Here is a 15941-nt window from a genome sequence, read left to right as displayed (position 1 = left end):
CTCATTGTTCACCTCGGTACTAGGTAAGAAGGGTCTGAAAACATTAAAGTTGTTAATGGGAGGAAACTAAAGAGTAAAGATTTATATGAGATTCTTAGTCACTTGTAAGGCTACAAACATAAGCTTCTCCCTTAGGTCATGTCTCCCGAAAAAAAAAAAAAAAAAATAGCATCTCAAGAATACCAAATGGCATAACAGATATATACCTACCAGCTATCAAGGATGTCTCAAATCCATCTTTAATGAAACAGCTGAGACTACTTCTTCATTTAACTTTGAACTGCTACAAATATAAATGGTACTATTTCTCATACTGAGAGGAAGGGCAGGAAAGAATAATAGGTAAATTAATGAATTATATATGGTTCCAATTTCAAGTTAGTAATTTGTTTCTAATGAAGTTTTACTTTAACTGAAGCCATTAGTGCCCAACAGTAAAAGAATATGATTTTGATTCACATAATCACAACTAGGATTCAGTCTCCTTTATATGACAACCACCTATAAATAACAAAAAACATATAATTTAAACTAACAAATTATGTTCTTCACAAGAAAATATAAAGAGAATTCTAATTCACTAATATGCTATTGGTCTGCCCAACTACAGACAAGTTATCCATAACTGTCTGTAACAAAGCCAAATAAGACCAAAGCTCCAAAATACAGATGTATTAAATCTTTTAAAGAAAAAGGTAACTTTTTCAAATTCTATTATGTATCTTTTATGCTAATCTAAATCTGTAATATATTAATGTTAAATTAAACATCATCAATCTGTTAGTAGCAATGGGGAAAGGAAAGTAAACAATTGAACATACCCTATGTAATATTTCTAAAACCTTTAATGCAGTATGAAGAAAACTGTTGAAAATTCTTCTTTCAGAAGGGGGAATGCCAATCTTGTAGAGTTTCAAAAGATGTACCACAACTTCCTTAAAAAGTTCTACAATCTTGAGGAATAGTGGAGGTTCAAGTACTGACCACCAGTTTTCTGTTATTGAAAGGTGAAGACACAAATAAAATAAACTTAAAGAATCATGATTTTCAAAATAATACCAACTTTTCTTCTAAAGCAGTGGCTCTTTGAAAATTATAGGAAGATACACATGACAGTATTTTATGTAACATTTCGAGGGTTTAATGACCTCACCTCACCCTCAAGTTAAAGAATACTGTTCTAAAAGCTCTCAAAAACAAAAATATACAGATGATGTGTTGTTGAATCATGCACCTGAAGCCTGTATAATTTTGTTAACCAGTGTCACCCACTAAATAAAAGAAAATAAAAGTAAAAATAAAGTTACATTTATGGTTTCCTATTATACCTAATATTAAAACCAGTTATTATTAAAAAATGCTTTGGAAATTAGAATTTTAATTTTTAAATAAAACACTTTACAACTGTCTAGCTCCATCCAATACTTAAGGATTTTTCCAAGCTTTATCTCACAACACAAAGTTGAAATATTGTGAAACACCACCTTTAAAAGGCATGGTGCTCCAGAAAATCAAATACAGGAGTTGAACAATAAAAAATATGTCTGTCTTTTCCCACATTCACTATTTGTTGTTATTAACTACATATACACAATCCTAAAAGGCAGACAGAAGGAATACAAAAACTTCTGACAAAACAAATGATATTCTACTTGTAAGTCCTTGCTTCACTCTTCTATTACTAGTTAATTCCCTAAGATTCCAAAATTCTATCCCTTACTTGTTGCTTCCACTGCTCATCTTCAGCCTATAAAATACTGTACTGGTTTTATTACTTTCATATATCTCAGCTTCACATACCTAACAAATACTATTAGGAAGGAAAGCACTGGGTTAACCATAGCAAGAAAATTACAACAGCCTGGAGATACAGATGAAACATTTACAATTAGAAAAATTAAGATAAGAAAATTGTCTGGCGGGTGTTGCTCAGTGGTTGAGCATCGACCCATGAACCAAGAGGTCACAGTTCAATGCCTAGTCAAGGTACATGCCCAGGTTGCAGGGTGGATCCCCAGTAGGGGGTGTGCAGGAGGCAGCAGATCAATGATTTTCTCTAAACAATGATGTTTCTATCTCTCTCTTCCTCTATCTGAAATCAATAAAAACACATTTAAGAAAAATTTAGGCCAAAAAACAAGAGCAAAGGGAGAGAGAACTGTAAGATCAAATAAGCAGTAGAATCTCATTTACATGCAGAGAAATAAATCAAATATCAAGAAACTAGCAAGTGAGCCCTGGTTGGTTTGGTTCCGTGGACGGAGCATCGCCCTGCAGACTGCAGGGTCCTGGGTTCGATTTGGTCAAGGGCACATGCCTGGGTTGCAGGCTTGATCCCCAGTGGGGGACGTGCAGGAGGCAGCCGATAGGTGAATCTCTCTCATCATTGATGTATCTATCTCTCTCTCCCTCTCCCTTCCTCTCTGAAATCAATAAAAACATATTTAAAAAAACAAAAATACTTCATTCTGAAGACATGGAATACCCTTAAAAAACAAACAAAAAACTAGCAAGTGAGGGAAAGAATGCAAAGGGTTAACAGAGTTCAAGGAGGATTTAATACCATGTTTGTTCAGTTTTAATTGTTCCTTCTCCTTTACTTTTTTTAATAGCAAGATCACTCTGGAGGAGATGGGGGAGGGGAATATGAAAAACAACTTTTATCTTTCCTGATACTGTCTCTGCTACTGTGTTTGATCAAAATTTTAATACTTTCAACAACTAGCATCAAATGACTAGAAAAAACAGGTTTATTTTTCCCTAAGATAATATCAAATAAGCAGGGTAGAAAATTTTCAAAGAGCAATACAGTAAATAAGAAGTTCGGAGCATTTTCATTTAAAGAGAAAAAGTTATAAAAGAAAAAAAATGTAAATTCTTACCAAGTACTTTCAGTGGTGCCTTTTCTAAGTTTACAAGAGCTGTACCAAAGGGAATTGCTATTGTTGTAAAATTGTTGGAATCACTCATCAGGGGACATTCTGGTAGAGTAAGATAAAACCTCAATGCTTCAACATCAGGTAAGGAGCTAGTCAGTTTAGGAATCAGATTCTTTTCCAAACTAGCTGCCACCTATATTTTGACAAAAAGTAAAACCTACTTCATTTAAAATAAATGTACTTTCCAAAAATTTAAAAACAAAAAGATAATCTTATACTACAGCAAACACGAAATAGTGAAAGAAAAAAGTCTTGCAATGACTGAGTAAATGTACTTTGGAGCACAATAAAAATTAATGCCTACTCATTGCTAAAAGAATTCTTGTATACAAGTTTCATTTAAATTCTCTTTCTACAATTATATAAAGACTTAAACAACATGGTAATGTTGAGCTAATGTTGAGCAATTAAGGGTCTGTGCCAGATGTCTGAAAAGATTTACAGATATTTGACAACTAAATTACAAATATTTTAATGTGTAATGAATTAATTATTATATTTATATACAGTGGAACCTCGGTTCTTGAACTTATTCATTCTGGAAGGCTGTTCAAAAAACGATTTGTTTGAAAACCAAATCATCATTTTCCCCCCATTAGAAATAATGTAAAATGAATTCATTCCAGATACCCTGTTTTAACCTTTCTTAGATACAGTATATGTCTAAAGCCCTGGTCAATCTATAAACTAACACTCTTTTCTTAAATTTACCGAACCAACCTCTACCATCCTTAAAGGAATCACTTTCAGCACTTGTTCCAGGGGTGTCTTTTAGGAAGTCAGCTTGCAGCATCTTTACTTTTTCACATATCACTGCCTCTGAAATTGTCACTGGGCTAACTGCTTTCCCTTTATCTAAATCAGCAACAGTTTTTTTTTTACCTATTCAATTGCCTGTGATTATTGTTTCTTTCACATTCTTAGCAACACTAGCATTCTTGATGGCCTCTTTATGTTTTAAAATTGTACTAACTGCCCATTTCACCAGTGATAAAAACAAAACAAACAAACAAAAACAAAAATATTCACAGCACAACTTCCTAAAATGTTAACGAGATGGTTAGCTGGTAAACTGACTTGCATGCTCTCCTTTGTAGCCTGAGAGATGCTTTTTGTCAAGAAGGTAAGTTTTGTTCAACAACCAGGACATTTTTTTCAGTAAACAACTTGGAGAATGAATTGCTCGAGAACAATTTGAGAACCAAGGTTTGACTGTATTTAATAAAACCATACGAAGGGCATCATAATGAAGAGTCTGAAACAGTAAAGTTAATTAGGCTATAAACATAAAGTAACATGAAATAAAACACTCAACAGGCTACATAATACAAATATGAGGCAATTAAAAAAAACAAACCTGCTGAGCTATCTGAGGATAATCAGGTTGTATAAGTTTGTGGAATAAAAGCCTAGCAGCATTCATATCAACCCCTGAGAATCTGGTACCTGTTCTATAGTGATCATCATTGCTATTAAAAAAAGAGAGAGAGAAAATAATAAAATAAAACTTTAAAATTATTTCACTTATTTAATATAATAAACTTTAAAAATTCAGTATATCAAAGAATTGCCACTTACCTAACAGCTAAAAAACTTCCATTTAGACAACCAGAAGAAGAAAACGTTCCATCTATTTCACTAAAAAGGAATTTAAAGATCACAAAATGAAAAATCTGTTTGCCTTTCTTTTTTAATAAAAATTAAAATAAATGTTTAATCTATTATTTAATTCTACAAGCATTCTTCTCATCAACACTTAATTAGAATAATCTTGGATTTTATAAATTAAAGATTGATTAAATAACACTTGATAAAGATATTACTCTATATCCTTGAGTTTCTCAAATATTACTTTCATCTGATTCATTGAACACATCTGACGTTCTTCAAAAACTTTTTTAAATGAAAACATGCACATTTAATTTTCTTAATTTCACACTCTGGTAAATCTAATCTGGGATGTTATTATTTTGGAAGCCTACACCAATACAACCTACAATTAGAAAAACTTTAAGTACTAAATAAATTAATCTATAAGCAAAATATTCAAGAAAGTAATACTCAAATCTTCCTGGGAGTATAAAAGTTAAGACAGTGACCACTAGGAAGCTATAAGAAACATTTCAATCCTAATCCTAAAGTGGCTACATTTAATATCTAAAGGCATTTCATATATCATTATGTTTATGAAAGAATTCTAACATAAATCTAAATGAAAAATCTCTTAAGATATCCGTTATTATAGAAGTTCTAGACATTTTGTCTTTTGTATACAATTCAGTAAGTGATATTTAACAAAATATTTACTTAAATAAAAACTCTTAAGTACAGGTTTGCTCTACCGCAAAGCTGGGAGTTTGTGCCATGTAGGTAAAATGTCTTTCTTACTTGGCTATCTCCACAGGAAATCTTCCAGAGGGGTAGCTCAGCCATTTTTGAATCAGAGCTTCACTCACAGTCCAGATCTGCTTTGAAGGATCAGGACATCTGAAGTCATCTGGTGGCCCACCGTTCTAAATTTTAAAACAAGCAGATTAGTCAGAAGGAAGAGATATTACATATAATTTAAACCTAGATATATAATCAAATATAGTATTTGGCTTTTTAAAAAACAGAAGTAAATATCTACTAAATACCTGAAACAAAAACTTCTTAAATGAATCAGCAAAATTTTGTAAACTTGAGGAAAAAAAAATGTAAGGCAATTACTTTATAAAATATAAAGAACATTTGTAAAATATAAAGAACATTTATTGGTTGAAAAATTTCTTCAAATTTATTTGAGTTTAGTAATTATTTATGACTACTATTACCTGGGGATTAGAGTAATGTGAAAAGCTTTGATCGCCACCTGAGAAAATTCTTTTTACACAGAAATATTCTTCAGAGTCTGTGATAAAAATAAAATGTAAAAAAGAAAAAAATTCAAGATTTATATCACATTTTTCAAAGCATCAAATATGCTACCGGATTTTCTCTTAATCATCCTCCCACTCATGGACTCAATGATATAAAATATATGGGGATATTCTAATTGCTATGGAAATGAGACTGACCAAGTACAAACATTAAATGAGCCCACAAGCATAAGCAGCATTTAGTAAGTTCAGAAGTCTTTCTTCTGACCTGCACACAAAAATGGTGTTTTCTAGTCTCTATCTTTTTTTCTTTTCTTTTTTTTTTTTTTAAGATAGTGGGGTAAAGTGGGGTGAGAGAGAAAAACATTGATGTCATATGTAATTAGTTGAAGTCATAGTGGAATAGGGTAGGCCCCTAATACAAGATGACTGGAGTCCTTATAAAGGAGGAAAATTGGGACCTAGATATGCACACAGAAAGAATGCCATGTGAAGATGAAGGCAGAAATCTACTAGGCAAGGAATGCCAAAGACTGCCAGCAAACCCCTAGAAGCCAGAAGAGACATATGGAACAGATTTTCCATTATAGCCCTCAGAAGGAAGCAATCCTGCCAATATCTTGATCTTGGATTTCTAGCCTCCAAAACTGTGAGTCAATACATTTTGTGTTGTTCAAGCCACTCAGTTTATATTTTGTTATAGCAGCCCTAGCAAACTAATACAGGTGTCCAAAAATTACACCTTTTCCCAGCTTTAAGGAAATACTTGGAAGTCCTTGGAGTATCTATCAAAAAGTGTTATTTACCTATGTCCTTAAAGACCACACCAGATTAAGTTTATGTTAACAATGTGATTTACACTGGGGCTACAGACTTCATCTCTGGAGGGGTTGGGTAAATTAAATTCACATTTAACTAGTGTGTATGCTTCACACCTTTAGTATAGTGCAAAATAATTATCAACCATTATACAGGGAGAGGCAAAAGTAGGTTCACAGTTATATGAGAAATACTTAATAAATAACAATGTAAGAATAAACTGTGTTTGGTGTACTCACAATTGTAAATCTACTTTTGCCCCACCCTGAATATATATCTCCTTTCTCATGTTGTTGCACAAACCAAAATTCCATTCTTTTATTAAAAAAAATTTTTTTTTTGTTAATCCTCACCCAAGGATATTCCTCCCATTGATTTTTAGAGAGAGTGAAAGGGAGGAAGAGAGAAACATTGAAGTGGGAACATCTATTAGTTGCCTCCTGCATGCGCCTGCAACCAAGGCATGTGCCCTTGAAGGGAATCGAATCTGTGATCCTTCAGTCCAAGGACCCATTTTAACTATTTTAAAGTGTACAATTCAGCAGCATTAAGCACACTTAAAATCTTATGCAGCTATCATCATAGTTCATCTCCAGAATGTTTTTATCATCCTAGACATTCTGTACCCTTTTAAACAATAACTCTTCATTCTCTTCCTACCCTGGTAACCTCTAAACTATTTTCTGTTTCTATAAATTTCACTGTTCTAGGTACACTTCATATACGAGGAATCATGATTATTTGTCCTTTTGTATCTCAACATGTTTTCAAGGTTCATGTTGTTGCACAGACCAAAATTCCATTCTTTTATGGCTGACTACTATTTGATTACATGTACATATCACATTTTTCATTCATTCATCTGTAGATGGACACTCGAATTGTTTGCACCTTTTGGCTACTGTGAACCAATAATATTTCTGATGAAACAAAATTGTAGCAAAATAATTAATTTTAAAACTCCATCTCCTTTCTCATTTTAATGCAAATAATTTCAAGGTGATAATATGCATTCCTAATTGACTAAGTTATATAAACAGAAATATATGATTCTTTACAATAGCCATTCTGCTTTAAAATACAAAATCCTTATTAGTTTATTAGTGCCCTTTATGGAAGAAACTGATATGATAAAACGCCAATATGCTGCTGAGGACACAAGAAAAAGAACACTACTACTAAAATAAATGTGTATTCCAAACCTAAGTAACTGGAAGAAATAAAGTCATATTCTATATACAAAAATCAAACAAAGAGCATCACATCTTGAACTTTGCAAAATAGAAGCATAACTGAGATAACCTTTTAGTTACCAAAAACAACAAACAAATAAGAATTTCAAGGTTATTCATAATAAAAAGTTATGGACCTTTTCATAGTATGCACATCCTACCTAATAATAGACTAATATGCAAATTGACCACACCTTCGCTACACCCAAGCCACGCCCACCAGCCAAGCAGGGCGAATATGCAAATTACCCCAACCAAGATGCCGATTAATTTGCATATCAAGACAGCGTAGAAAGAAGCCAAGAGCTGCAGAAGGGAGCAAAGCTTCGGAGAAGCAAGCAAGCAGGGCGGAGGAGAAGGAAGGAGCGCAGGTGGGGCTGGCAGAGAAGGGAGGAAAGCAGGCAGGCTGGCAGAGAAGACGGGGCGGGGGAGAAGGGAGGAGAGCAGGCGGGCTGGTGGAGAAGAAGGAAAGCAGGCGGGGCGGGATAGAGTGCAGCAGGAAGCCCTATTGCAGGAAACTGCCTGCAACGGAATGCTAGTCTATACTAATGAAAGGGCAATAAGCTAATTAGACAGGGTCAACCGGACATCTTCCAGTCGTCCAGTCTTCCTTCCGGACAAAGCCACGGTGGCGGAGGCTGAGGCAGAGACGGTTAGGGGCGATCAGGCCAGCAGGGGAGGGCAGTTAGGGACGATCAGGCCGGCAGGGGTGGGTAGTTAGGGGCGATCAGGCTGGCAGGGGAGGGCAGTTAGGGGTGATCAGGCCGGCAGGGGAGGGCAGTTAGGAGTGATCAGGCAGGCAGGCAGATGAGTGGTTAGGAGCCAGTAGTCCCAGATTGCGTGAGGGATGTCCGATTGATGGTTTAGGCCCGATCCCTGTGGTCCTGGATTGGAGAGGGCGCAGACCAGGCTGAGGGGCCCCCAAACCCCGGGAACAAATTTCGTGCACTGGGCCTCTAGCAACTGAAAAAAGTCTCAACAGATTCAAGTCCCACAACTCAGAGAAAAAGCCCAAAGAAAATCATAGATAAAATAAGGCAACAATTCTGAAGAACAGTTTATGACAGTAAGTAAAAGGCATATTATTTATATACTAGAGGCCTGGTGCATGACATTCGTGCACTCAATGGGGGGCTGGGGGGGGGGGGGGAAGGGTCCCTCAGCCTGGCCTGTGCCGTCTCAGTCTGGGAGCCCTTAGGGGATGTCTGACTGATGGCTTAGTCCCATTCCTTCCAGGGAGCAGGCCTAAGCTGGCAGTCGGACATCCTTAGTACTGTTGTGGAGGTTGGAGAGGTTCATGCCACCACCGCTGCACTCGCCAGCCGTGAGCCCAGCTTCTGGCTGAGTGATGCTCCCCCTGTGGGAGCACACTGACCACCAGGGGGCAGCTTCTGTGTTGTGCATCTGCCGCCTGGTGGTCAGTGTGTGTCATAGCAAACGGTTGTTCCACCATTCGGTTGATTTGCATATTAGCCTTTTATTATATATTAGAGGCCTAGTGCATGAATTCATGCATGGGTGGGGTCCCTTGGCCTGGCAGGCAATAGGGGCTGATCAAGGCCGATTGGGGCTGGCTGGCTGGGGGGAGGGACCATGGGAGGTTGGCCGGCCACGGGAGGTTGGCTGTGGGAGCTCACTGACCACCAGGGGACAGCTCCTGCGTTGAGCATCTGCCCCCTGGTGGTCACTGCGTGTCATAGCAACCGGTTGTAATGGTCACTTAGGCTTTTATATATATAGAAGATGTGTGCAAGGACATTTTGGCTGTAGCATATCAAAGAAATAAATGAGAAAATAGCCCTTAATTTTCAAATTCTTTAAGGAAGCCTATATAATAAAAAGGTAATATGCAAATTGTCCCCTCGACAGAGAGTTCGACTACGGGGCAGGGCCAGCCCACCAACCACATCGGCCCAATTGGCCCCGTCTTTTGGGGGGCTGGGGGGGATGGAGGGGGAGGATCGGCCGAACCTCACCTGTGCACGAATTCATGCACTGGGCCTCTAGTAAATTAATAACAACGAAAAATAACCAGATCTATTGAAAGAATAGAAAATAAAAATAAATAAATTACATATTTGGCTAAAGCACTAGGGATATAAAAAGCAAATTTTTAAATTTTAATATTTTAAATAGACAATATATTCTGCCCCCTGGTGGTGTGTGTCATAGCTACCGGCCAGTCATCTGGTCACTTAGGCTTTTATAAATATAGATTCCAAAAAAAATAGAAAATGTTAACAATTTTAAAATCCCATATATACCCAAAAGAATTGAAAGCAGGGTCTCAAAGAGTTATTTGTATACCCATGTTTATGGCAGCATTATTCACAATAGTCAAAAGGTGGAAACAATCCTATTGCCCATCAATGCATGAGTGGATAAAATGTGGTATAGACATATAATAAAGTATTATGCAGCCTTAAAAAGAATATTCTGACATGTGCTGCAACATGGACAAACCTTAAGGGGATTATTTAAATTTATTAAATAAGCCAGTCACAAAAAGACAAATACTACATGGTTACACTCATCCAAGGTACTTAGATCAAGTCTAATTCTTACAGACAGAATGCTGAATATAGTGGATGTCATCTGGTGGGAGGAGTAAATGGGGAGAGTGTTTAATGAATGAGTTTTAGTTTTAAGAGATGAAAAGAGTTTGAGAATGGCTGCATAACAATGTGAATATACTTAAAAATTCACTTAAAAATGGTTATGTTATATAAATTTTATGTTATGTGTATTTTACCACAATTAAAAATAAAAAACAAAAATATTCCTTTCCACTTGTATCTAGCCACCACCCAGTTCCCATATGTCCAAGTCTCTGAAACGACTTTTTATTACTCTATTTATCCCAAGTTCCCTTATGCATATATGCAAATATAAACAAACCAAGTAACCATAGACACTGTTTTGTGTCTGATTTTCACTAAACAATGTGTCTTGAATTCTTTTATTTAAAACAGAAAACTTAATGCTTTAAAAGCAACATTTTAACAATAACTTTAATGTGTATATAACAGAACTTACCAACATCTGGTGGACACTGCCCATTATATGGGCACCAATTTCCTTTCACAGTAAAAGGACTTTTCCTGTTGCTTGTTGAACCGGTTCCTAGCTGCCCGTTCCCTCCAAGTCCAAAGGAATAAATTCGTCCTGATGAAGGAACAAAAGCAGAAGTGTGCTGCCTAGAGTAAAAGATAGAAAACCTCAGACTTAATGTTACCTTCTAAACAATTTACATTTAGAAAAGCACAGTAAACATTAAGGATATTTTTCCTCAGAAATAAATTAATAAAGCCATTACAGTTCTAAAATACTCTACAAAATATTTATTAATAGCCTATTCTACACTAATGAATTTTGTACCACACAGGTAGGCTGCATAAGCACATAACAGATCCTCAAAAGAAAAAGCAAAAATTGACAGACCTACAAGGAGAACTTGAAACTAGTCAGTGTAGTTCCTTTTCAGTAACTGATTTAAAAAGTGAGTAGATGAAAACAAACACATGGAAGATCTGAACAATGTTAAAAAGCACTTCACATAATGGGCATACAGTTATGAGTATCCAAAAGAGTTTTCTTGTATTATTTATTAACTTAATATTGTTAAGATGTCAGTATTTCCCAAAGTGGTCTACAGATTCAATACAATCCCTATAAATCACAAAAAGCAAATTAAAATCATGATTAATACTACATATCCAAGAATTTAAAATTTTTAAAAGTCAGACAATACCAAATGGTGACAAAAATACCGAGTGTCAGGAATTCTCATACAATATTAATAGGAATGTAAAATGGTATAACCACTTTGATAAACAGAGTGACATTAGCTCACAAAATTCAAGTTAAGTATCCTCTACAACCAAGCAATTCTATTCTAGGTATATACTTTAGAAATACAAAGGTTTACGTATACCCTACCTAATAAAAGAGTAACATGCAAATTGACCCTAACTCTGCCACACCCACAAGCCACGCCCACCAGCCAATCAGGAGCAAATATGCAAATAAACCCACCCAAGATGGCTACAGCCACAGGGAGCAGGAGGGAGGCTTGGGTTTTCCGGGTAACAAAGCCAAGCTTTCTGTGAGCTGTTGCAGGCCTAAGCCTCCACTCAAAGCTACAAAGTTTCAATTATAGACGGTAAACAAATCCAAACAGAAATGGCGGCAGCCACTGAGCTGGAAAGAGCGGTAAACTTGGGTTTCCCCCGGCAATGGAGGAAGCAAAGCTTCTGCAGCCCTGGCTGGCCTAGGCCTCCGCTCCAGGCTACAAAGTTCCAATTATAGAAGAACACAAACCCCAAAAGTAATGGCTGCTGGCCACGGAGCGAGCAGGAGGCTTGGCTCCGCTGCAGGTTACAAAGTTTCAATTGTAGAAGGTAAATAAATTCCAGATACCAGGGCCTCCGCTTGGGTCGCCAGGGGGCATGGCCGGCCTGCAATCCACCACAGGCCCTTCACCCAGGCCGCCCCACACCCCAAGGGAACCCCCACCCTGATACGGGATACCCTTCAGGGCAAACCAGCTGGCCCCCACCCATGCACCAGGCCTCTATCCTATCTAATAAAAGACTAATATGCAGATTGACCATCACTCCAACACACAATATGGCTGCCCCCATGTGGTCAAAGATCCTGCCCCCATGTGGACACAAGATGGCCAGCAGGGGAGGGCAGTTGTGGGCGATCAGGCCAGCAGGGGAGGGCAGTTGGGAGGGACCAGGCCTGCAAGGGAGAGCAGTAGGGGGCAATCAAGCCTGCAGGGGAGGGCAGTTAGGGGTGACCGGGCCTGCAGGGAAGGGCAGTTGGGTGGGACCCAGGCCTGCAGGGGAGAGCAGTTGGGGGGGACCAGGCCTGCAGGGGAGGGCAGTTAGGGTTGACCAGGCCTAAAGGGGAGGGCAGTTAGGGGCAAACACGCTGGCAGGGGAGTTGTTAGGGGGTGATCAGGCTGGCAGGCAGAGTTGGGTAGGGGTAATCAGGAAGGCAGGCAGGCGAGCAGTTTGGAGCCAGCAGTCCTGGATTGTGAGAGGGATCCCAGATTGGAGAGGGTGCAGGCTGGCCTGAAGGATACCCCCCACCCCTCAACCCCTGTGCACGAATTTCATGCACTGGGCCTCAGGTCATATAATAAATGTTCAAAGAAACATTATTTGTAATTACCAATATATGGAAACATCCAAATGCCCATTAATATAATAGAATAAGTACATAATTATGTATGTTTATAATTAAATAAAACACAGCAATGAGACCTAATGATAAGGAGCCACAGCTCCACACATATGGATAATCATGTAAGCAAGATGTTAAAAAAGTTCACCAAAGGTTACCTACAATGTGATTCCATGTATCTGAAGCTAAGAGTTGACAAAATTAAACTAAATTGCGTAAGGATACATACAAGGTGGAAAAAAATTAAGCTAAATGGTCAAACTGAGTTAACTCATCAAAGTACATTTACCCTCTTGTATGGTAGTCTAATATAGACCACCAAAGATAAATATCAATTTTAAAGCTCTGACTTATATTTACTCCCACCAACTGGGAATCAGGAGATCTGTAGTCTAATTCAATTTTCACCACTAACTAATCTTATGCATTAAATAATTAATTGGCCAATTACCTCATTTTTTAAAGATAAAAAGGTGAAAACAAACAAAAACGATGGACCTACAGTTTCCCTTCAAAATTATTGTTACAGACAATAAACACATTACATATATCCTGCCTCAGATAAAGAAAGGTAAAATAATCAGTATAAAAGATGTTTCTCCTGTTACTTTAACTCAACAGCAAATTAGGCATTTAGGGGAGAATATTTTTTAATCTTAGATTACTAGATTCCTAAACAACTCATTTAAAAATATCCTTACTTTCAGCTGGAATTGCCACCTTCCACTAATTTAACAAAATGACCAACCTAAAGGGAAAGAGGAGAGGCACCCCAATATGTTCTTTAGGCCTTTTAGAAAATATGAAATTGTTCCTTGTACAACCAAAATTATTAAAAAAAAAAAAAGTGATATTGCAGACATCAAGGGAAAGGCATTGCTCTAAGAACTGAGACAGCTTCCTGAAACATCTGAAAGAAAACCATCAAAAACAAAACTATACCAAAGGAAAAGGTTTTTTTTGGTTCAACTGAAACGCCAGCCTGCTCGCACATAGAGATTCACACTTTGTAAGAACCAATGGAAAGAAACTTGACCAGATGGAACCTATTCCCTATGAATTTCATGGCACAACAGGTGTCAAAAAAATAAAAGACTTCTGAAATGTTAAAAAAAACTTGCTAAATAATTGTATAATGGTAGAGACCAAAATATCTTATATAATAGCTTACCTTCCACAAGCAATCTGAGTGACAATGCTTCCCATAAGTTCAAAAACTTTCCTTGGGTTTATTTCATGACTAGTAGAATTATGACCCAACTGACCATACCCTCCAGCTCCGAAAGTAAACACTCCACCTTCCTAAAAAAAGACAAAACCCTTTATCATTAGAAGGCCTGATAAAAGTAAATCATCTTCAGGAAAATAAACTAATCTTAACTATGGAGTCAATTTTTACTTTTATTATCTTCACAATTTAACACATGATACCTGAGACTTTTTAAGGTAAAATGTCTTAAAATGAAGAGAGTTCCAGGTTCATGACTAAATATTTTCACATATTTTTAGAGTATTTAATTACATTCTTGCTATTATAATTAGTTGAAGTCATCACTGAAGAGATACTAATAACTACTTTTGCAACGCCTTTCACTGTCATTATATTCTTGTTGAATTCCAAGTACACACCTATAAAATTTCACAAAACCATTAAAATGGTATCATCCTGTTTTCAAACAAGCTATACTTTTAACACAAAGTATATATAACCAGAGTACACAAATATTGCTATTTTTAGCACACAATATAAATGGTCCTTGAAAATTTTATTAAAGAGGGGTGGGAGGAGGTGTAAGAGGGTATGGGGGGATAAATGGTGATGAAAAAATAAAATTAAATTAGAAAAAATTTATTATAAAATTTATAGCTGGATTAGAGGTTACATACATGAAGTGATCTGTGATGGCAGCTTAACAAGCAAAATTAGTATTTTTCAATTGTTTTTCTTCATATTGTAGCTATATATACAATTTACCCTTTTTTAACATTTAATAATCTAAGTATTGCCTGACCAGTTGCTCAGTGGTTAGAGCATGGCTCACAGACAGAAGGGTCGACAGTTCAATTCCTGGTCAAGGACATGTACCTCACAGTTTCGGGTTTAACCTTTTGCACTCGGATGTCGAGTGTGACTCTACACGGTTAGCACTGGTAGCAGCGTGTATGTCGAGCCACACTCGACACGTTTCACCGCGGGGGGAAGGGGGATTTTTGTCTATTTTTCCAGTATCTTTTCTTGTTTTCATTAGCATGAAAGGACAAGTAAAATGTAAATGCCATCTCAACTGATGCCAAAAAAGAAAAAATGAAAAACCAATAACGCATGTGAAATTTATTAGGAAACTAGTACATGATCTTGTTGGAGAATTCAGAGATGGTACACTAACTTCCAGGGGTAGATTATTATCCACTAACTTAGAGCAACGTTTAGATGGAAAGCTCCATATAATCACACCTCACCCTAACAAAAAACACAAAGATTGTGCTGTTTGTTCTAACAGAAAAATCAAAGGAGGAAGAAGAGAGACGATTTATATTTGCGAAACATGTGAATGTAAACCAGGTCTTCATGTGGGTGAATGTTTCAAAAAATATCACACCATGAAAAATTATAGAGATTAAAATTACTCTTTGAATGTATCAATAATTTGAAATATAAAAAAATCCAAATAAATAAATTTGTATGGAAAAAAACTCGTTTTTTATTCTACTGCCGCGCTTTGTAAAATCTGGGGTATTTAAAAAATTAAATCCCGAGTAGAATAAAGGAATCGAGAAAAAAGCAAGCGAGTGCAAAGGGTTAATCCCAGCCCCAAATGTGTGGAGGCAACCAAATGCCATGTCTCCTGCCTGTGGATGTTTCTCTCTCTCTCCCCCCCCCCCTTCCTTCCTCCCTCCCA

The 15941-nt window shown here is 36.9% G+C and overlaps 1 protein-coding gene across 5 annotated transcripts in view; it reads right to left on the bottom strand.

The window, feature by feature from the left end:
- The window catches only part of HERC4 (HECT and RLD domain containing E3 ubiquitin protein ligase 4), a 98487-nt gene that overhangs the window by 41988 nt on the left and 40558 nt on the right, over window positions 1-15941 (bottom strand). For all 5 annotated transcript variants that reach the window (XM_028151456.2, XM_028151459.2, XM_028151462.2 and 2 more), the window contains 8 exons: window positions 14213-14343; window positions 10885-11045; window positions 5753-5829; window positions 5328-5452; window positions 4518-4577; window positions 4297-4408; window positions 2883-3072; window positions 822-994 (listed from right to left, as the gene is read on the bottom strand). In XM_028151456.2, the coding sequence (XP_028007257.1) occupies window positions 822-994; window positions 2883-3072; window positions 4297-4408; window positions 4518-4577; window positions 5328-5452; window positions 5753-5829; window positions 10885-11045; window positions 14213-14343 (1029 nt within the window). The remainder of the gene's footprint in view (window positions 1-821; window positions 995-2882; window positions 3073-4296; window positions 4409-4517; window positions 4578-5327; window positions 5453-5752; window positions 5830-10884; window positions 11046-14212; window positions 14344-15941) is intronic.

The sequence above is a fragment of the Eptesicus fuscus genome, chromosome 17 (assembly GCF_027574615.1).
Source record: "Eptesicus fuscus isolate TK198812 chromosome 17, DD_ASM_mEF_20220401, whole genome shotgun sequence".
Classification (NCBI taxonomy): Eukaryota; Metazoa; Chordata; class Mammalia; order Chiroptera; family Vespertilionidae; genus Eptesicus; species Eptesicus fuscus.
The sequence above is the reverse complement of the archived record's forward strand: the minus strand, read 5'-3'. Positions and strand labels throughout refer to the sequence as shown.